The sequence below is a fragment of the Cucurbita pepo genome, chromosome LG08 (genome assembly GCF_002806865.2).
Source record: "Cucurbita pepo subsp. pepo cultivar mu-cu-16 chromosome LG08, ASM280686v2, whole genome shotgun sequence".
NCBI classification, from domain to species: Eukaryota; Viridiplantae; Streptophyta; class Magnoliopsida; order Cucurbitales; family Cucurbitaceae; genus Cucurbita; species Cucurbita pepo.
Genome location: NC_036645.1, coordinates 622,318 through 644,486, shown reverse-complemented (window position 1 = coordinate 644,486; position 22,169 = coordinate 622,318). Strand labels below are relative to the sequence as shown.

Sequence of the window (22,169 nt, the reverse complement as noted above, 5' to 3'; positions counted from 1 at the left end):
GCGATTGTACGGCACTCACTTTCTAATGACAAGTGAGCCAAGCCAATTCGTTCTTGTGTCGCCTACAGCCAAGCGATATATGCTCGAGCCTCTGGCCTCAGTTTTAAGATAAGGTTTTAGAAAACGAGGGTAGAGAGAGATTTTCAAAACAGAGATTTTTGAAAGAGACGTTATATAAGCAAGCAAGGGAGAAATAACAACAGCTCACCGTATATAACATTTGGTAGGGAGAAGTTGACAACTAGTTGTATCCCCCGATAGTACATTATGAGGCATTTCATGTCTAACAGGCCTAGACATGATATTTATTAAACGTCATACTTCCTAGAAATACAAAAATAAAACACTAGAATATGAAAACACATAAAGGATTGGGCTTATCATGGGCACGCGCCCATGGGCAACACGCCTTGGACAAGCATGACCGTGACACCTAGCGTGTTGGAAGGTATGTGTAACCGCCCAAACCCACCGCTAGTTGATATTGTCCTTTTTGGGCCCGTTAAGTACTGTCGTTAGTCTCACGGCTTTTAAACATGTCTACTATGGAGGAGTTTCCACATTGTTATAAAAAAAAAATATATAGTTTCCCTCTTCAGCCAACACGTGATCTCATGTAATAGCCCAAATCCACCGCTAGTAGATATTGTCTGCTTTAGCCCGCTACATATAGCCGTTAGCCTTATGATTTTAAAATACGTCTATCCGGGGAGGTCTCCATACATTTCAAACTGTGTCAGATTTCACAGTATTAACCTAAAGTTAGGTGGATGATTAATTACCTTAATTAGATAAGTCCAACAACTTAAATGGACCATACTCGTGTCAAAGTAAGGTTAAATTATAAACTTAATTATCTTAATTTAATTAACCTAAAATCAATTTTGATTAATTTAATATCCTTACATTATAATAATCTATACTAAACATTTATTTGAATTAAAAATGAATTTGCTTTAATAAAAACCGAACTGGGTCGGGTCGCCTTTACACCTTTCGACCTGGTCCTAGGGTTTTAGAGCATCTGCATCCTCTCCGGGGTTTAGAGAGAGAAAGACCTACCTCTCTCCCGCTCTCTTGATCGCTACATTTCTCTGATTTTCAGAAATCTACGTCGCCTCAATCAATCTCCACTCACAATCGTTCTCGACGTGCCATTACCGTTCTGAATTCTTCCACTGTCGTGTTGCTTGGTTCATTTCCGTTTCCTGTAGGTGATAATATACAATGGCTGGCCTTGTCCCTCCGACCACCGCTGCGGCTGCTGCTACGGCGACCGCCCTGCCTGTTCCACCGAAGAAGACAGAGGACGAGAAAGTGGATTACCTGAATCTCCCATGTCCTATCCCCTACGAGGAGATTCACCGTGAAGCTTTCAGTAAGTTTCTGTTCTCTAAAACTGATGCGTTTGTGACTGAGTTGAGTTGTTTGATGTTTATGATTTGTTACGACAGTGTCTTTGAAGCCGGAGCTGTTTGAAGGAATGCGATTTGATTTCACCAAAGGACTCAATCAAAAGTTCTCCCTCAGCCACAGGTAGTTTTGCCTTTTAGTCATGTGTTTCTTCGGATCTTTTCCCTGCGTCCTGTCTTCTGGGTCACATAGTGGATTGACTTATCTGATAACTATGCGTTGTCCACCATCGACGACTGATCAGCGTGTCTATGGGACCAATGGAGATTCCTGCTCAATCCGCTGAGACCATCAAAATCCCTACTGCCAACTACGAGTTCGGTGCTAACTTTATAGACCCGAAGGTAACCCCACTGACTGAAATTTCGTCGTTTCGTTGTTATATTGAGCTACAACGTGATGGCATTGGTAACTGATATGTAGTTGATGCTTTTTGGGAGGATACTCACCGATGGAAGGCTCAATGCGAGAGTGAAGTGCGATTTATCTGACAATCTCACTTTGAAGGCCAATGCACAGGTAATCTGATGGTTTCTTGGTTATCATCAGGTGCTGTCATACTTCTCTTCTCATTCAATTTTGTTTGCTGATATCATCCTTTCTTTTTTCTGTCAGCTGACAAATGAGCCACATATGTCACATGGGATGGTCAACTTCGATTACAAGGTTATCAAGTCTTAGAAAATTTACGATCTTACACATTCTTATTTCCACCGTGATGTGATATATTTGTTACGAATATGACCTATATGCTATAGTTATTACTCTTGCCCATCAAAGTGTGGCATTTTTCCTTAGCAATCATGTTTGTCGCCTAACTGAGTTGAGAACAATGTCTTTGAAAAGATACTATTGCCTTCCTTTATTTGTTAGTTGGGTCTAAAAATTCCACAAATATATTTACACCGTAAATGTCAGCTGACTAATAACGTCAGCTATTATTCTATGATGTTTAATTTGGTTGTTAGGTCTCCATTGAAGATTTGGATTTTTTCTCTTAAACCTTAACCTATACAAATTTAGTTCCGGCTCTTGTATAAAGAATGTCTTATGAAAAATGGAATCTATCAATGTGCGTGCCAGGCTTCTTAACCTTAATGGCTACATTGTAAATCTTTTGGATTTAAACTACTGGTCTCTGGTTCATGACACCTTGAGATTGTCTACCTTAAATATTAAGCACCCTACGGTTAACTCAAGCATACGAGAGATAGTTCTAATGTCAGGTTCGGTAATATTTTGGGGAGGGTGGTGGCAGTAAGGGAATTAGGGTTTGGAAAACGCCAGATTTCTCTATTAGATATTTATATTTTAAGCATTTGATTGCCATTATGAGTTACCCGTTCTCATAATTTATGTTTTACTCTTATTGTTAAACAGTTAAAATTTTGATAAAAAATATTAATACCTTCGTATTTGTCAATTGGAATTATTTTTTAATCAGGGCAGAGACTTCAGAACCCAGTTTCAATTGGGCAATGGTGCCTTATTTGGAGCAAGTTACATTCAGGTACAATTCTGAATGGTTCTAATTATGATGTTGGCTTGTCCTTTTATAGTTGCTCAAGCATTCTTGATAGCCTTGTACAAGTTTGGGAGTTTAGTTTTTTTTGGGAGAATTTTTGAAACCTTTGCATAAAATTTTATTAAATTGGAGATTCTCGTTTAATAGTTTCTCTTTTGGACTTACGTTATTCTGCATTTTGAGGGTATATATATTTTTTTTGACAACTGGGCTACCTTTTGCTCGTCATCCTTTTTCTCTCCCCTTTTGCTACTGAATGTACTTGATAAGGACACCTTTCCTTCTCCAGCCGCTGGAATCGTATTTTAGACAATGACAATCTCACACTTGCTCGCTATGTACAGGTGTTACAGGCCTCTGTATTTACGATCTGATTTTGCTTGTTCTTCTGGCACTCTGCTTCTAAAAACCTTGATCCTTTTGTCTCCTCGGTTTCTATTTTGTCATAACTATAAATTTCTCCTTTTCAAAAACAAAATGCCCGTTTCATTTTTCCCTAAATGCCTTGAGGTAGTGGAATGTGTCCCCAAACCCCAGATGTTCATGTTACACTGCCTCTATAGGAATAGAGGTGGAGATGGGGTGAAAGTCTAGAAATTTTTGCATATAGGATGCCTGACAATTTGAGCAATTTCTGTAGCTTTGCTCATGTTTTAACTCTGTCATCATTCTCTTCTCAGCTGTGTGGCATAAAGAGACCGTGCTGATAATTATCTTTTTTTTTTTTTTTTTTTAGAGTGTATCTTCCCATCTTTCATTGGGCGGTGAAGTATTTTGGGCTGGTCAGCATAGGAAGTCCGGTATTGGTTATGCTGCAAGATACAACACAGATAAGATGGTATAGTAACTGTCATCATCAGTTGACTTATTTAATTTTCTACCTTCTATTACCATGGAAAATGAAATTTCTAGGTAGGCTTCACTTTATAATAACTTAATTTCCATCTACTGGCTATATGTAGATAATTAAAATTGTGAAGTTAACATAAGCTTTAAGTTTATGATATTATATTGTATTTGTTTAGTGTTGTTTGATGAATATCTTATTTTAATCAGTTATCATTAATTAAATAAATTCTCTTATAAACTTTTAATAAGTTGTTTATGATACATACTGTGTGTGCATAAATTCTTTTACTCTTCATGGAAATGACTTCATAATGACAGACTGGCTCAAATAGTTAGGCATTATTTTCTCACTTTGTTGGTCATAAGTTTGATTGTCAATGTAAAATATTATTAGAATAGCATAAATGAATAATGTTGAAATATATATAGCTTGTTTCCAAAAATCATTATCCACCATCTCCCTTGAGATATCATAGAAGATATTGGGTTTCTTTGTTCTTAGTGAACTTATGCAAGAAAAGTTGTGCCACTCTAATGGTATCTTGTTTTCTTCTAAAAAAAAATTGTACTTGTTGATTGTGGCCAGATTCTGTGGAAATTTCTTGGGTTAATGAAAATTTTAATCCGAGGAAGAATAAGAGTTTGACCTTAATAATCCATCGTCATGTTCAATTTTTCAATCTGCAGGTTGCCACTGGACAAATTGCCAGCACGGGTATGGTGGCTCTGAGCTACGTTCAAAAAGTGTCTGAGAAGGTAAGTAAATTGTGTCAGCGCATTTCTGCTGTCTTGAAACAATGAACATTTGATTAATAACCAAATAACACATAACAAAGGGCAAAATAACCTCCTAGCAAGCCAACACTGCACAATGAAGAGAATGGTAAAAGAGGCAGAACTATCAAACTTTGTAATTTATTTTTCATTATATCTTATATCATTTTTTATTCCTTATTTTAGGTTTCATTGGCATCTGATTTCACGTATAACTACATGTCAAGAGATGTAATATCCAGTCTTGGCTATGACTACATTCTTCGACAGGTAGCTTCTGTTTTGTGAATGTTCTATAACGCCAAATATATGTTATCAACAATCCATTTCCTATGCTACTGTTTAATTTTTCAAGGAGAACATGATTGGAGAAATTGAAGATTTTGTGTGGTAATCAGAAGGTTTATTTACACTTGGCAGCTATATAGTATTGTTGTGAGGACGATATAATGGTTGAAAATATGTAGAGCTAATCTAGAGAGAAATGGAATGGAGAATGTGGTTAAAAAATGGCGATGTAAACTAAAAATGTTGCTTCTGGGACAATCCTAGAAGAGCTTATTTTTGGCAACAAGCCCTAATACTATTCACCAATCTTGCTTTAAACCTTTAATGCTCAAGAAGATGACCGAGTAAGCTAGGAAAATGGAGAAATTTTTGTCTATCGATGGGGGGTCATTTTACTGTAAACCCTTATTGCTCCAGTTTTATCGACCATCATATTACTGAAGATGGGTAAATGTTGTGGTTGTTACAGTGCCGTCTTAGAGGGAAGATTGATTCCAATGGTTGTGTAGCTGCTTTCCTTGAAGAGCGACTAAATATGGGTGTTAATTTCATTCTTTCCGCAGAGGTACCTATAAGTTGCATAGTTATTATTTTTATTTTTTATATTTTGCCTCTGAACAAAACATCAAGAATTTCTTCAAGACTTTTACCCAATGCTTTGCTTATTTCTTCACAATTTATTACATTTGTTAAGAACACTTTTTGAGTTTCTAGTTAAATTTCAAAAGCTTCCCCCTCAATTTTGAAGTTCTGGTTTGAATTTTAGAAACATTCTATGGAATTAGATATAACAGAACTAAAAATTCACGAGGGAAACAAGTCGCTTTTTTAGAAACAGGAAACTGAAAAACAGAAGGTGACTATAACGACTATCAAGCAGGAACCTTTTAACTTATATTGTTCACATGGCTGAATCGGTTCTTAACTGTGACATGTAATGCAGATTGATCACAGGAAGAAAGACTACAAATTTGGATTTGGTTTGACAGTAGGAGAATAGATTGGCAAGAGTGAGGAAGTCGTTATCGTGTCCCCAATGCTGTGGTAGAAACATAGTGGAATTCTTTCCTTGCATGATTTTTCCTGGTGTTGAATTCTCAGTTCCCTTAGTTAATTGTTGTTCAGCACATTATTTTGAGCAGAATCTAACTGCTGTTGCAGTTTCTAGAGGCCATATCTGTCTCCCCATATCAAAATTTTCTTTATCAATTAATAATTTTGTTATTCACCCGAGGGCTAGACAACGAGATGACACTGTCGACTTCGAAATCTTATGCAGCTTTCGACTTGTTTATCCTTTCATTTTTGGTTGGTTTTTAACCTTATTGATACATAGACAAGAGCAGCTAATCTTGTCTTTGCTCATTTTGATGTTTGTGGAAATTGATATGTATGAAATATCATGCTGTGATCGAGTGGATATATAAAAAGGGAAGAGATAGTTTCATCCCTTCCCTTTGCTTTATGATAGAAAGTTCCTCAAAGAAGTGTCCTTGTTCGTTGATTTTTCTTTTATTTATAGAAATACTACCATGCAGTATAGATATTTTGTTCGTTAAATTGTATACTTTTTATTGTTTTTTTAATTACAAAGTTTTATATTATTTGAATTCAATGGGGTTATATTTTATTTTATAATTGTAACGTCCTAGATCCACCGCTACAAATATTGTCATCTTTGGGCTTCCCCTTTCGGGATTCTCCTCAAGGCTTTAAAACGCGTCCAAATCCACCCCCCTTTGGGGCCAGCGTCTTTATGGCACTGCCTCATGTCTACCCCCTTCGGGGATCAACGAGAAGGCTCGATGTCTGGCTTTGTTGTAACGGCTTAGATCCACCACTAGCAAATATTGTCCTCTTTGGGCTTTCTGTTTCGGGCTTCCCCTCAAGGCTTTAAAACGCGTCGGACGGTTTTCACACACCTAGCAAATATTGTCCTCTTTTGGGCTTCCCCTCAAGGCTTTAAAACGCGTCGGAGGGTTTCCACACACCCTTATAAATAGTGATTTGTTCTCCTTCCCAACCAATGTGGGACATCACAATAATTTTTTTTTTATAGAGTGATATTTTGTTTATTAGTCATTTGTGGGAATTGGGTAGGTCTTTTGGGTAAAAAATGTAATTTTTTTTTTTGGAAATGGCTAAAATGTGTAAATTGGGTCAAGTTTTGTCCATTGATTATGAAATATGAAAATTTTCTTCAAAAAATCAAATTTTTTTTTTTTAATTCCCAATTCATCTTTTAATATTTAACGCTGAGATAAAATATTAACTTCTTAAGATTCAAAGTAAATACTAAAAAGACAGAAATAATTAAGTAATCCATCACATCAAATCTCTAAATTATGCCAAATAAAATCAATGGCTTATTATGAATCTAATTTCATTTTATTCAATTATTTTTTTTGTGTCGGTGCGGCATTTCTGTGGGTCCCTTGTCCAGCCTGCAAATTCGAACTATGAACCTCCAATCGGACGGTCTATATTCACCGCTCCCTCAGTAACTTCTTCCAGAGCTAAAAAAAAATGGCTTCAATCAATGGCGTTTACAAGCTGAAAAAGACTCCCGATCTAACCCCCTTTAACGATTCTTCATTCTCCTTTGTCTTCTTTTGTTCATTTGCAAGTTAAGGAGAACACCCTCTTTCTAATCAGCCCAATCGCGGCCATTTCAGGTATGTTGAAAGCTCATTCTTCTCTCATGGAAATCTTGTTAAATCTGTTTGTAATTCATGTTTATGCATTCTGGGTTTGTAGTGTGAGAGGCGAAAATGGCTGTGAATTGCTCCCTTCTGGTGATACTGGCACTGATTTTAATGGCGTCGGTAGTGAGTGGAGATGAACCTTCGATTAAGCCGAAGGTTAAGATTGTTAAGGGGAAGAAGCTTTGTGATAGAGGATGGGAGTGTACCTGGTCTTCTTATTGTTGCAATTTGACCATTACTGACTACTTCGAGACCTATCAATTTGAGAATCTCTTCTCGAAGCGTAATTCGCCGGTGGCCCATGCCGTCGGGTTCTGGGACTTCCATTCCTTCATTCTGGCTGCTGCTCAGTTCGAGCCGCTCGGATTTGGAACCACTGGGGATAAGAAGATGCAGATGAAAGAGATTGCTGCTTTCTTGGGCCATGTCGGCTCTAAGACCTCTTGTAAGTAATGGCTGATTTTTGTGAAATTTCTGTGGTGAATTGGGTGTTGATTATGATGAAATGGTGGTTGTAGGTGGCGATGGAGTGGTCACAGGAGGGCCACTTGCTTGGGGTCTTTGTTTCAATAAGGAGATGAGTCCTAGCCAGGATTATTGTGATGACTACTTCAAGCTTACCTATCCTTGTGCTCCTGGTGCTCAGTATTATGGCCGTGGTGCTCTGCCCATTTTCTGGTTTGAAGTTTTCTATCCCCATTTCCTTTTTCCAGTGGATTTTGTTTTGTATATTTGGTTTTTTCTTTGGCTTATATCTGTGTTCCTTGTTTATACTCAAATTGCAATTCTCTATTATAGCATGTGGGGATGGAAATTTGAACCTTCAAAGGTTCTGAATCTAAGATGTCTAGCTGAAAAAGGAGCTAATGCCTCTTTTTTGTTTATATTTAGATTAGGAACTAATCTGATAAGTTGTTGGTTAAATTATAGAGAAGTATGAACATTGTTTAGAATCTCTATGTTCCAAGCCCACCACTAGAAGATATTGTTTTCTTTCGGCTTTCCTTTTCGGGTTTCCTCTCAAGGTTTTTAAAATGTGTCCGCAAGGGAGATGTTTTCACACTCCCTTTGGGGCCTAAGCGTCCTCGTTGACACTCGTTTCTTTCTTCAATTGATGTGGAACCCCCCAATCCACTCCCCTTTAAGGCCCAACGTGCCACCTCATGTTCACCTCCCTTAGGAGCTCAACCTCCCCGTTGGCACATTGCCCAGTTTCTGGCTTTGCTACCATTTGTAACAGCCTAAATCTACTGCTGTCAGATATTGTCCTCTTTGGGCTTTTCCTTTTGGGTGTCCGCTTAAGGTTTTTAAAATGCATATACTAGGGAGAGGTTTTCACATCTCCTTTGGGGCCTAGCGTCTTTGTTGGCACACCGCCTCCTGTCTACCTCCCTTTAGCTCAATCTTCTCGTTGGCACATCGCCGGGTGTCTTGGCTTGATACCATTTGTAACAGCTCAAGTCCACCACTAGCCGATATAGTTCTTTTTGGGCTTTCCCTTTTGAGGCTTCCCTTTTAAGGTTTTTTAAACGCGTCTTCTAGGGAGAGGTTTCCACACTCTTATAAGGAATGTTTTGTTCTCCTCCCCAACTGATGTGGGATCTCACACTTTACCTTATGGCAACTTTTTATTTGAAGTTTGATGGAAATGGATTATGGATATGGTATCTTCAACAAGTGTTTGTCATATCATCGAGAATTTAACCGAGTTCGTTCTGTCGTTTGTCATCCTAGGAATTACAATTACGGTAAGATTGGCGATGCTTTGAAGATAGATCTGTTGCATCATCCTGAATATGTGGAGCAGAATGCAACCATTGGATTTCAAACTGCAATATGGAAGTGGATGAACCCAGTGAAGAAGTCACAGCCTTCACCCCATGATGTCTTTGTTGGCAATTGGAAACCCACAAAGAACGACACCTTGTCCAAAAGGGTTCCTGGTTTTGGTACAACCATGAACATTCTCTATGGAGATTCCATCTGTGGGAAGGGTGATATCGACCCGATGAACAACATTATTTCTCATTACCTATACTACATCGATCTGATGGGTCTTAGTCGGGATGAGGCCGGGACTCACGAAACGCTTTCGTGTGCTGAGCAGATTCCGTTCAATCCAACTTACGTCGCTCCAGCTGCAGTTTCTTGAGATTCATCCATGACAATGGGTTGTAAGCATCCAGAATTTCCACTAGTTCAAGTAAGATCCAAGACATCCTTGTACAATTATTTAAAGTGTGCAGTATGTTTGTCATATTTATACTCCTAGGATTTCAGTGTTTCTGAGATGTCAATGAATCGCTTGGTATATAATATATCTGTATTACTATGAACAGTTTGGTTTCTTGGTCGAAATGTGTGTTGCCGACATGTTCTTCCTTGTCTGATGGCAGTGCCTATTTCTTCTTTTTCCCTCTCAAATGTGTAGAAATATTGATTTGTCCATAGATATTCATGAATAAATCATTTTAAAGATCTTGGTTATTAATATTTATGTTTATATTAGCGACATTTTGTTCGTGTTCTTATGATATGATGAATATGGTAGTGTTTATTTAGTATACATCTTCTTGTTAATTTAAACATAGTTCAATTAGTTAATACACGAGGAGGAGATTGAAGTTTTGAATCTCTCTTATAGACGGGAGAAACCGAACATGAATGTTTCTTAAGGTTGAACCTAAATCATCCCGAAGATGTCTTTGGTTAGCTATTTAATATTGGGACGTTTTCTCTTTTCGTAAAAAACAAGTAACAAATTTTACTTGGGCAATTGTGTAAATTTGAGTTATATATGTGGGTTAGCTAAAGACTCGTGAAGACCTGTTCTCGTTAATGGTATTATGGTCAGTGAATCAAATGATCTAGTCTCAACTTGGACTACCCAACTCAAATTATAACACAACCAAAGGTTTAGTTGGCTTTTTTTCTTTTTCTTGTTGAATTTTTTGAAAATTGAAAATTTAGATCCGTTAGCGGGTTGACATTTTTTGGTCAAGTTAACTTGACCAACCTCACTAATTTGAAGACATGGTTACAACTCAACTCAGTCCAATCCTATTTACCGTTTATAATCGATGTTAGTGACGTGTTTGTGACTTGTGAATATTTGACATTTGAGCTTAACGTTTTAGTTATTAATGTAACGTGGATAAATATGATTTTTTTAAATATTAAAAAAAAATAACCCAACCCAACATAACTTAATTCTAGTTGGATTGTGTTGTGAATTCTATTTGGATTGTTCGGGTCATCAATCCAGCTAACTCAAAATTTCGAGTCGGTCCAACATAGTTTTTGTACCTAAGCGAACTCAACTCGGGTAAGTCCTAAGTAATTTTGAAACTTTTTAATATTTAAAGTTATTATAGAAATAAAAGAAATATAATTTAGCGCGAAAAAGAAAAAACTAAGACGACGACTTTGACCAATTTCCCCTAACGGGCGATCCAAACTTCCGAAAGAGCGAAACTTGCAAGAGACGCAGCATCTCTCTGTGAGTAAGAAGAAACGAACTCTTCAGCACTTCTCTCATTCGCACTCATCTCTCTCAAACTCGCCATGGATTTGGACCCAGATGAGGTTTTCAGAGACGACGATGACGATCCTGACAATCCACTCTTTCAGGTTCAATACCAAAAAGTGATTCTGCCTGCATTCTGTACCTGTATTTCTTCTTCCCACTCCATTTCCTTAGTTCCGCTCGATTTTTCTCTACTCAATTTGGTGAACAGGAGAGGGAGTCAACAAAAGAACTGGTGGTTTACTTGGTGGATGCTTCCCCTAAAATGTTCAGCACGACTTGCGCCTCCGTGAGTTCTTCCACTCTTTTTGCTGTCCCTGCTACTTTCATCTTGTCGTTATTTCAATCCTCGAGCTGATTTTAATACTGTAATGGCTGGAATAGCTCTTCGGATTTTATTATATATTCTTTAGCTTGAAGTAAACGTTATCTGTTAAGAGTATTCAGGCCAAAAAGGCTGGATACTATGCTTTACAAGTAGAGTTCTTATTGGTAGTGGGAGCTGACGTTTGGAGAAGAGACAGAAATAAGGAATGTTGTTGCTTGGTCGTTCTCACTGCCTCAACTTTTCGTGGGAAAATTTCTCATTACCTCATCCGTGGTTTAATATTCTTCATTTTAGCTTTTGATAGTTCTTTTTACTTTTTTACTTGGTCTGAGGTCTCAAGAATACTATAATAGAAGGAAAACAAAGTTTAGTTTATGATGTTCCTTTAAGTGATTATTCTACGCGGCGATACGGACTCGACCTGCTCCTACCCATCCCAGGGTACCATAGCATGTCGGGAATAAGGGGGGACATACTGGACGTAATCACTCCCTTGGTTGGGGGCTGTGTCGCCCTGCTTTTACGATCGATACACAGTTGAGTAGGCCGATCACGAACACTATTGGTGTGGGAGCGATCCTGGTCAGGGAAGGCTAAGACGGCGCCTTGCATATGGGTAGCAAGAGGGCGCTTATGCCCCGACGGTGGGGCCTTATGGGGAAGGGCCCAGCCGAATACGGACAGCACACCCCCCACTTCAAGCGCACCTCTGTATCGACTTTTTCACTCTTTCTAGTCGGTGGAACCGGTTAACCACGCGAGCAGGTTAGATGCGTGGGGCAGAGGGCTCGTAGTACCCCCTTTTCTTCAGTATACTTTGTTTTTATGCTTAGAATATGTTGGGTATCTGTTGAGAAATATTAGTGATATTAATAGGATATTATGAGAGTATGTTTGTCATATGGAAGGAAGGAAGAAAAGTGAAGATTGGTGGTAGATAGAGTAAGTCGGGGGGTTTGAGGTATGCAGAAATGGAATAGTAGTTTCTTGGGAGAGTCCATATTCAGACCTCTCAAAACGAGCTTCATTGTTTGAACCCCCATTTCTAGCTCTTATTAGTCTCTTTCTCCATGCTTGAAAGAGCTTCATGGTTTCTGATTTATTTATTTTAATTTGATATCAAGCATATGCTGAATACTACATTTTTTTGCTTCCAGGAAGATCAAAAGCAGGAAACCCATTTCCAAGTTGTTTTGAGCTGCATTTCACAATCATTGAAGACGCAAATCATCAACCGAAGTTATGATGAAGTTTCCATATGCTTTTTCAACACAGTATGTTGTTGGCTTAGTAAAACTTGACTTATTTTTACTTAGGTTTTCTTTATAAATTTAAATGCACTTTATAGCCGGAGTGCTTTCTGATAGATTATAAAAGGTCCTCCCATCTACGATTACTGATTATCAATCAGCCTTCACGGCCAATCAGCAAATCCTTGATGCACCACTTGAGGAAGTATCAAGTTTGAATATTAATTGCCTCAAGATAGAATTTTTGGGTATTGGTATTGACTCACATCTAGCTTCTCATTTGGCAACATCCTTTGGTAGTAAGATTGGTTATTAGCCGACTACTTTCTGTAGTCTCCCTCTAAATAGCAACCCTCGATCTTTCAGCTTTTGGACCCCGGTTCTTGCAAATATGGAGAAACAATTGTATAGTTGGGGTATATCACATATTTGTATAGCGAGGAGACACACAGTTATACAAGCTACACTTGCTAATCTTCTTATTTACTACTCTCTTTTTCTTGCTCCTATCAAGGCCGCCAAGGCCATTGAGAAGCGATGACCAGCTTCTTATGTTCTTGAATGTAATTCTACTTATTCCAATAGTATTTTCTATTTATGGCATGCACAAGTTGACGCCTAACTTTTTTTCTCTGTTTTAATTCTTTCCAGAGGGAAAAAAAGAATTTGCAGGATCTAAATGGTGTCTTTGTGTTTAATGTCTTTGAACGAGAAGATCTTGATCGACCAACAGCAAGGCTTCTGAAAACCATTGATAGCTTAGAGGGTAACTACTAGCTACACAAGATACTTATGTTGGGTCATTGGGATGACTAGTTGATGTAGTTAGTGAGATAGGACATAGGAGATTCTTCGGTACTTTTGTTGATCAAGTACATCAAACAAACTATGGGAGTTCTAGCAGCTGAAGGAGTTGGAAGTACTCCTTGTTATTGTTGAAATGAAATTAGTAGCGAAAGGAAAATCTGAACATAAAACTTTAAAATTCAGATAGATGCAAGAAAAGGATATAAATTATACAGAATTATGTTACCTCTACTACCAACGAAAGTATATATGAAAGCTACAACGTGAATCATCTGTATGAGTTCATTGAAAGCTGCAACTTGATGCTTTGATATTGCTGATTTTCCAATGGTATAGTGAGCATCTAACCTTGAGGTTTAATTTAGAAGAGTTATTCCAGGATCAAAAAGGGAAAGAAGAAAAAAAAAAAAAAAAACTAAGAATTTAGCTTTCTTGTTTCTTTGCTGATCCTGGAATGACCAAGTACTGCAAGCATGGCTGTGAGAAGAGGATACTGCTTATGGATTGTTCATGTTTGCTAGACATCTGAGATCGATGCTGCTCTGTTAATATATGTTATCACAGTTTACATTGTTAAAGAAGATTACTGTTTTAGATGGTAGATCATTTTCCATGGATTTTAATAAAGGTATATCTGATTCTTTATTGATAATATTATTAATATTTTTGCAGAAGTATTTATGAAAGAGATTGGAAGTCAGTATGGCATTGTCTCAGGTTCTCGTGAGAATTCTCTTTACAATGCTATATGGGTAGCGCAAGCCCTGCTGCGGAAAGGGTAGTACATTGCTATCACAATTGAAATTTATTCTATACATTGCTATCACAATTGAAATTTATTCTATGTATTCTCTGACTAATCTAGAGTATAATTGGTGAAATATCAACCCATCCACCCATCACAAACACAAAAGAGAAAAACTATCTTGATTAGTGTTTTCACGTACAATTTGTTTCAGATCTGCAAAAACAGTTGATAAGCGGATCCTTTTGTTTACAAACGAAGATGATCCTTTTGGAAGTATCAAAGGTGCTACAAAATTTGATTTGATAAGAACCACATTACAGAGAGCTAAGGTAGGTGCATTTGTTTTTAAATGCTTGATGAATTCTGCATTTTAGTTGTGGAAGTAGGCCCGCTGAGAGTAATCTGTTCTTTTCCAGGATGCTCAAGATCTCGGCATTTCAATTGAACTTATCCCGCTGAGTTGCCCTAATGAGCAATTTAATATCTCTCTTTTCTATGCTGTACGTGTATCTTTACAGTTGATGTTATCAGTATGTAAATGATATCATGTTCATTTTACGAACTGGATGAATATTTTGCATTCTAGGACTTGATTGGATTAGAAGGAGGTGAGCTTGCTCAGTTTGTTCATTCAGCAGGAGATAGGTATGGTTAATAGTATTTTTGTCAACAGTAATGATATCGGGTTGAGTACCTTTTGTCAAAGCAAATGCTCTTTATTTTTAAAATACAGCAAATAGAAAATGGGAGATTATCCAAAAAAAAGTATGCAATATTATCGTTTCCTATTATCTTTCAGTTTTACAAATTTGGATGAATATTTTCAATGGATGAGAATACCTGTAGGGGGCCTCACAATATCACGAGAAGATGAGATGCCTCTAGAACTTTGGATAGATTTGATAATCCTAAGATTAATTGACTTTAGTTTAGTTTCCGCGTGAATGAAAATCTAGCCGTTTAACTTGTGCGAAGTATCCTTAACTAAGCTTGGGTATCCAGACCTCTTAACATTTGAGAATAATCAACGAGGACTAGAAAACCCTTTAATAGAACCTCCTTTTGATCTTGCTTCTGATCTCTCAAAATTGATTAAGCCAAAGAGCTTCCTTACTTCTCTTTCCCCCCAGGACATTTCAAGTTTGCTTTGCTTTCCTGTGTACCTTAGGGAGAATAAGAATGAGGGTGAAGTTCGTCATGTTAATAATCCAGAAAAGATGTTTTATATGATGTGCAATGCACATGTTAGCTTGCTACTATATTCAATATATAGTGTCCAAATGTACACTACCTTTGTAATTTGCAATCCTCGGGAATGTTTGTTTGTGTATGTACTTTTTGGTGCACATGGAGCAAATTGTGTTTCATGTTCTCTGTGCTGTGAGATTAATATGTGTGCCTCATATGTTATACTTTCTTTCATCTTTTGTAGAATTCATACTTTAGTCTCACTTGTCTCCCACATATTTTATTATCAACCATAATTTTCAGATTAGAAGATATGAAGGATCAACTGAAGAAACGAATGTTCAAGAAGCGTGTAGTCAGAAGTCTCAAATTCTCTATCACCAATGAATTGTCAATTGATGTTAATAGTTATGCATTGATTCGTCCCACCCTTCCTGGTACTAAAATCCTGATGTCCTTTAGTTGGAACATTGCTTATGCATGTTTGTGGTTCTAATATTCAATATTACCTTCCTTGTCTTGACTGTAGGAGCAATCACTTGGCTCGATTCTATCACAAATCGTCCGTTGAAGGTAAAAATATCTTATTTAGGTTTCACTGTTCTGGGTGTACTGGTGCAAGTTGATTGTATTACATTGTATTTATCATGCCTTGAGACAGAAGGATCAATCTAAAAGTTTCTCAATGGTCATTGAGAATGAATCAAGTCTAACCATTCTTCTCAATCTTTTCTGCCTACTTCAATAGAATTGCTTTCAGCTGTTCTCCTAGTCTAACTTTTATAATGCTGGTGATGTAAGCACTAGTAATGAGTCAAAGCTTGTTTTTGCTGGAATTATGCAGACAGAGAGGTCATTCATTTGTGCGGATACAGGTGCATTATTTTCAGAACCCTCAAAGCGATTTCAGCTTTATAAAAAGTAAGCCTTTTAAACTTTAACCTTTCTTAATATAAAACATAAGTTTTCTTCTGGAAATTAATATTCGTAAGCTGAAACCAAACCACGTGAACAGAACGATCCAAGAAGCAAAAGCATCCCAGATTAAAAATTTATATAATAATTCACTAGAGGACTCAACCTATATATGTACCACTATTTTTTTTTTTTTTTTTTTTTTTTTTTTTTTTTTTTTTTTTTTTTTTTTTTTTTTTTTTTTTTTTTNTTTTTGTTCATGAAATCTTGTATCAACTATTTAAGAGCAACTTGATCAAAACAATTAGAGAAGCTTTTGTAGAAATTGCTAATCATTAGCAAATTATTGAAGCAATAACATATATTGAAACTGAAAATGCTTTGCTTTTATTGCATGCCTATTAGATTGTACTTTACTTGGTGAATTTCAGTGAAATTATTTTTCTTAATATCTAGTCAGGTAATTAAGTTCTCTGAGGAGGAGTTATCAGAGATCAAGAGGGTTGCTACTGGGCATCTTCGGCTTCTAGGCTTCAAGCCATTGAGTTGCTTAAAAGATTATCACAATTTACGGCCATCAACATTTTTATATCCTAGTGATCAGGTTACTTTGCATCTTTTTTCTCTTTTATGTGTTGTGTATATTTGTATTCTTAGTGTTTTTCAAAATTGTGGATAGTTGGTTGCTGCTTCCTTAACATGCCTTCACCTTTTAGGCTGTTTTGATGGCTTCTCACATTTTTGTTTCTCTCTATGATGAATACTGCTGGCCTCTTTCCTTCCTTCTCACAACCACTCACATGATAAATAATCTGATTCACTCACATGATAAATAATCTGATGGATATTGTCTAACTACATATGATGATTCTCAAGATCCTCAATACTTTGTCATCATTGATTAAAAGGAAATCTGTTCAAATGTCTATGTAATAACCCCAGTCCAGATTTTGACGGTCTTTATTGTAGGAAATGGTTGGTAGCACTTGCATCTTCGTTGCACTCCACAGATCCATGTTGAAGCTCAATCGGTTTGTACATATAACCCCATCCTTACCCTGTATAATTAAACACATGATTCTCTTCATTGGTCCAAAAATTGTATTTTTCACAGTAGCAACATTTTTCCTTCCACAGTTATTTTATTTGTATGACTGTCGACGTACCAATGTTTTTTAGTGCACCTGCAACAGTCCTTTGGGGCTCAAGTGCAAAGCTCAAAGAAAAGTGGCAACATTTTTTGTTTGAGAAACACATAGAAAATGGGAACAATCTTTTAGATATGAAAAAGTATAATATTATGAATAATAAGATGGTGAAAATTCTAAGAAATTTAGTGTGCAGAGAAACAAGCAACTTTAAAGAGCATTATACCGTTTCTAAGTAAGTTTAGTATCTTATGAAGAAGGTCTCCTACAATGCTGAGGCAAGTTTGGTATGGTTCATTCTGATATCAACTAGCCTCATGTTAGATATCATGAGGGAAGGCCCGTGGATATAGAGATTAATGAAGGAAGTAATTTCTCCAAGGGCTCAGATTTAAGAGATTTAGAATCTTCCAGCTCTATATAATCTTGAAGTAAAAAATTGGTCTCTCTTTGGTCCACAACTGAAGTATCCCTTAGATAGTATACAGAATGGATCATGTTTGGTGAAAATTTTTAAGAACTATGACGGGGCAGGTATTCAACTGTGATGTCCCACATTGGTTGGGGAGGAGAATAAACCATCATTTATAAAGGTGTGGAAACCTTCCCCTAGCAGACGCATTTTAAAGCCTTGAGGGGAAGCCCGAAAGGGAAAGCCCAAAGAGGACAATATCTGCTAGCGGTGGATCTGGGCCGTTACAAATGGTATCAAAGCCAGACACCGAACGATGTGTCAACCTTCTCGCTGTTCCCCGAAGGGGGGTAGACACGAGGCGGTGTGCTAGTAAGGACGCTGGATCCCAAAGGGGGGTGGATTTGGGGGCGGTCCCACGTTGATTGGAGGAAGGAAAGAGTGCCAGCGAGGACGCTGGGCCCCGAAGGGGGGTGGATTGTGATGTCCCACATTGGTTGGGGAGGAGAACAAACCACCATTTATAAGGGTATGGAAACCTTCCCCTAGCAGACATGTTTTAAAGCCTTGAGGGGAAGCCCGAAAGGGAAAGCCCAAAGAGGACAATATCTTCTAGCGGTGGATCTGGGCCGTTACATCAACTTTCCCCTTGGGATAGGATACTAAAGAAGGAAGTTGATCACAAATTATCAATAGGCGTGCAATCCTTCTAGCTTGTAACTTTTCTAATATCATTGAAAAGTTTTGTTCCCTTGTCAAAGAAGAAGGGAACAAAAAAAAAAAAACATGGGATATATTCTTCGCAATTGATGTCGGGTCTGTTGAAGAGAACAAACCTTTTTAAAACATCGATTCAAGCTATTGGAGGTATGTAGGCGGATTCAGCTTAATATTTTTTTCTCTCTTGTTTTTACTTTATCCTTTAGGAATAAATTTTAAGTTTGAAATTTCTTGCAAGTGTTCTATGCTAAAACATCTTGACAATTGGGAAGAATTTGATTGTAAGTACATCCATCTGTCGTAATATGTGGTTCGCAGAGAATCCATCTGGAACTGTATCCTTTCTCCATTAAGTGTTGACATATGTAACTGAAATGAACATTGAATCCCCATTTTAGTATTGATTAATGGGTAGATTTTTAAAATTTGTAACTATACAATAACCATTTTGTTCTCTATTACCCAGTTTTGCAGTTGCTTTTTTTGGTAGTCCATCTCGCCCCCAGCTAGTTGCTCTTGTGGCCCAAGTAAGATGAAACTATCCTTCTATCATTAGCAATGTCATGCATCTCTCATTTTATCTTATACTCCTCATCTCTGCTACCAATTTTCATTTGTGTTATTGATTTAATGGACATCAATCAGATCACTGAAGTTGAAAACCTTTTTGAAGCTTCGGAATGGATTTGTTTTTTTTTTTTTTTTTTTTTTTTTTTNATTGTTGCATTTAGGACTTTCAGTTGTCATTCTACTGCTGAAAGTTGTAGGCGTTGTTGAGCTCTAATTTCTGAGTTTAATGCACTTGTCTTATTGGAACTACAAAGGATGAGATTATTACTGCTGGGGGACAGCTCGAGCCACCAGGAATGCACATGTTATATTTGCCTTATGCTGATGATATCCGACATGTTGAGGAGGCAAGAAAAATGTTTTAGTTGGTCAGAGTAGTTTTCTTAAAGTTGCTGCTAATTAGTACTGTAATATGTTGCAGCTTCATCCGGATCCTAATGTTGCACCTAAAGCGACTGATGATCAAGTTAAAAAGGCCGCTGCTTTAATGAAACGCATTGACTTGAAAGACTTCTCAGTTTGCCAGTTTGCTAATCCTGGTATTGTTACAGATTCATACTTTCAATTTGCTAGGAACCAGAAAATTGAAATGGAAATGAATAAAAATAGTATTAATATGAAAAAAAATTCTACGTTGGCATGCTGCTTGCTGTAACATAAACTCTTATGAAATGCATACGCCCCTAATTAATGCCTCTCTTCCGTGTCCCAACATTTTTGTTACTATCCTCTAGGTTTAATTATCTTGGATTGGAAATCTTTTCTGTAACAGTCCAGGGTGCCCACCGCTAGCAGATATTGTCTTCTTTGGGCTCTCCCTTTTGGGCTTCCTCTCAAGGGGCTTTAAAATGCGTCTGCTAGGGGAAGGTTTCCACACCCTTATAAATGGTGGTTTGTTCTCCTCCCCAACCAATGTGGGACATCACAATCCACCCTCCTTCGGGGCCCAGCGTCCTCGCTGGCACTCTTTCCTTCCTCCAATCGATGTGGGACCGCCCCCAAATTCACCCCCCTTTGGGATCCAGCGTTCTTACTAGCACACCGCCTCGTGTCTACCCCCCTTCGGGGAACAGCTAGAAGGTTGGCACATTGTCCGGTGTCTGGCTCTGATACCATTTGTAACAACCCAGATCCACCGCTAGCAGATATTGTCCTCTTTGGACTTTCCCTTTCGGGCTTCCCCTCAAGGCTTTAAAATGCATCTGCTATCCACACCCTTATAAATGGTGGTTTGTTCTCCTCCCCAACCAATGTGGGACATCACATTTTTACTTTGGTAGGTCTAAAGTTGTGGCAGGGCCTCTTTCTGTTGGACATTGTTTTTGTTCCCCATTGTTTTCTTTAATCCGGTTTTCCCCATTGTTTTCTTTAATCCGGTTTCACTAAAAACTCGATTTCTACCACAACAGTAAAAAAGAGAAAAAAAAAAGGCCGGATAAAAGGTATCACTTGTGTCCTTGCTTTTTATGAGAGCATGTTTATCCTTGATGTATAATGAAAGACATATTTCAGCCTTGCAGAGACATTATGCAGTACTGCAGGCTTTAGCCCTGGAAGAAGATGACATGCCCGAGGTTAACGACGAAACAGTCCCTGATGAAGAAGGAATGGCTAGGTATGATTATGGTGTAGCTTTGTCTCTCTTTTTTAAACCACTGCAGAATAGTACAGCTTAGAAGGCATTCTGTTTCTGCATGTTTTGTTGTAGACCTGGGGTTGTGAAGGCAATAGAAGAATTCAAGCTATCGGTTTATGGGGAAAAATACGAGGAAGAAGAAGCTGGTAAAGGAAAAGTGAGTGAAGCTTCAAAGAAGAGAAAAGCATTATCAGAGAGTGCTGCTCAGAAGTGTAAAGAATATGACTGGACCGACCTTGCTGACAATGGAAAGGTGAGACAACTCAATCGCTTTCCCCATCTTTCTTGTCATCTTCTTTTCTAGTATGGAAGGGGCAGGGGTCCACCACTCTGAAACCCATAAAATTATTCAACTGGTCGCCACAGTGTAGTTTCTCCTGTTAAAACCCTTGAATCCATAGGTAAACCGAGCCTTATTCCGGTCTGGCCCGGTATGGAATGAACTTATAAAGAGAAAGCGATGGAACAACATAGTCGTTTATTTTTCTCCCTAGATCAGGTTTCGGTTTCCGCGCTCGAATCCATTTTTGCCATGATAACTTCTTTGGATTTGCGCGAACTAGCGGACCGATCACTCAGTGTGGATGCTCTCCATGGCTGAATGTTTGAAGTACCCAATTCATGATTGGCAAATTCGTGGCAAAGAGCCGACATCGAGTTACCAAACCCTCCCGCGCATTCCTGTTGAACACGTGTTAGCTGTAGGAAGTAAACTGATTTTTGTGTCTCGTTTATCGAATGGTTTAAAATCATCCACCACCATAATTCAACCTCTTTAAAAGTTTTGCCTTCATGTTTGCAGCTGAAGGAATTGTCGGTTGTCGAGTTGAAGTATTATTTGACCGCACACGATCTTCCCGTATCTGGAAAGAAGGAAGCCCTGATAAGCAGGATACTATCACATATGGGAAAGTAGGATGCTTGAGACAAAATGCTTCACAGGCTTCTTCTAAGCCTTACAACATGTAGGATGAAGGAATGCTTTGCATTTTGGGATGACATAACAACACGTTCACCAGCTGTAAGATTTGTTTCCTCCTTTTTTCATAATTAAGAACACTACTCAGATAGCTTAAAAAACATGATCCGAGTGAGAAATGTTTTCTGAGTGATTATTTTGAAGTTGTTTGAACTTTGTCTCCCAAACAAGCATAGGGATTGGATGTTGTTCTTTGAGGTTCGGGTTACTTGAGAATTTTGGTGGGACTTATACTCAACCGGTTAAGATATATATACACTATTAGAGATATTGGAATGTTCGATTTCTGACCATGTGGTGAGGTTTTAATTTTGAACTCTTAATTTTCTTAAACATAGCCCCTATGATAACATCATGATTAAGGTAAGTTATACCTATTGAATTAACA

The 22,169-nt window shown here is 37.8% G+C and overlaps 3 protein-coding genes across 3 annotated transcripts; all 3 read left to right on the top strand.

Annotated features, from left to right (window-relative positions):
* Positions 1 to 984: 984 nt before the first annotated feature.
* On the top strand, positions 985 to 6,151 carry LOC111801074 (mitochondrial import receptor subunit TOM40-1-like). Its single transcript, XM_023685042.1, has 11 exons — positions 985 to 1,378; positions 1,455 to 1,536; positions 1,658 to 1,757; positions 1,837 to 1,932; positions 2,029 to 2,079; positions 2,858 to 2,923; positions 3,675 to 3,776; positions 4,475 to 4,543; positions 4,748 to 4,831; positions 5,319 to 5,414; positions 5,793 to 6,151. The coding sequence occupies exons 1-11, from the start codon at positions 1,228 to 1,230 to the stop codon at positions 5,847 to 5,849; spliced, it is 954 nt and encodes a 317-aa protein (XP_023540810.1). The 5' UTR covers positions 985 to 1,227; the 3' UTR covers positions 5,850 to 6,151.
* A 1,212-nt stretch (positions 6,152 to 7,363) lies between these two features.
* LOC111800648 (chitinase-like protein 1) lies at positions 7,364 to 10,045 on the top strand. The gene is made up of 4 exons (XM_023684437.1): positions 7,364 to 7,524; positions 7,607 to 7,999; positions 8,073 to 8,232; positions 9,289 to 10,045. The coding sequence occupies exons 2-4, from the start codon at positions 7,621 to 7,623 to the stop codon at positions 9,704 to 9,706; spliced, it is 957 nt and encodes a 318-aa protein (XP_023540205.1). The 5' UTR covers positions 7,364 to 7,524; positions 7,607 to 7,620; the 3' UTR covers positions 9,707 to 10,045.
* A 914-nt stretch (positions 10,046 to 10,959) lies between these two features.
* On the top strand, positions 10,960 to 22,074 carry LOC111801020 (ATP-dependent DNA helicase 2 subunit KU70). Its single transcript, XM_023684976.1, has 19 exons — positions 10,960 to 11,184; positions 11,292 to 11,369; positions 12,566 to 12,682; positions 13,310 to 13,424; positions 14,138 to 14,243; positions 14,425 to 14,542; positions 14,630 to 14,713; positions 14,800 to 14,858; positions 15,705 to 15,838; positions 15,931 to 15,974; positions 16,246 to 16,322; positions 16,773 to 16,920; positions 17,286 to 17,347; positions 19,063 to 19,123; positions 19,421 to 19,513; positions 19,588 to 19,705; positions 20,679 to 20,781; positions 20,875 to 21,055; positions 21,605 to 22,074. The coding sequence occupies exons 1-19, from the start codon at positions 11,119 to 11,121 to the stop codon at positions 21,716 to 21,718; spliced, it is 1,878 nt and encodes a 625-aa protein (XP_023540744.1). The 5' UTR covers positions 10,960 to 11,118; the 3' UTR covers positions 21,719 to 22,074.
* The last annotated feature ends 95 nt before the right edge of the window (positions 22,075 to 22,169 follow it).

Bases quoted from the DNA above. Each gene is read 5' to 3' on its own strand.
- LOC111801074 (XM_023685042.1), top strand. From the start codon at position 1,228: ATGGCTGGCCTTGTCCCTCCGACCACCGCTGCGGCTGCTGCTACGGCG. The intron at 2,080-2,857 runs GTTATCAAGTCT...TTTTTTAATCAG, and splicing joins TGGTCAACTTCGATTACAAG to GGCAGAGACTTCAGAACCCA. The intron at 5,415-5,792 runs GTACCTATAAGT...CATGTAATGCAG, and splicing joins ATTTCATTCTTTCCGCAGAG to ATTGATCACAGGAAGAAAGA.
- LOC111800648 (XM_023684437.1), top strand. From the start codon at position 7,621: ATGGCTGTGAATTGCTCCCTTCTGGTGATACTGGCACTGATTTTAATG. The intron at 8,000-8,072 runs GTAAGTAATGGC...TGGTGGTTGTAG, and splicing joins TGTCGGCTCTAAGACCTCTT to GTGGCGATGGAGTGGTCACA. The intron at 8,233-9,288 runs GTTTGAAGTTTT...TTGTCATCCTAG, and splicing joins GGTGCTCTGCCCATTTTCTG to GAATTACAATTACGGTAAGA.
- LOC111801020 (XM_023684976.1), top strand. From the start codon at position 11,119: ATGGATTTGGACCCAGATGAGGTTTTCAGAGACGACGATGACGATCCT. The intron at 14,244-14,424 runs GTAGTACATTGC...AATTTGTTTCAG, and splicing joins CAAGCCCTGCTGCGGAAAGG to ATCTGCAAAAACAGTTGATA. The intron at 16,921-17,285 runs GTTACTTTGCAT...TCTTTATTGTAG, and splicing joins TTTTATATCCTAGTGATCAG to GAAATGGTTGGTAGCACTTG.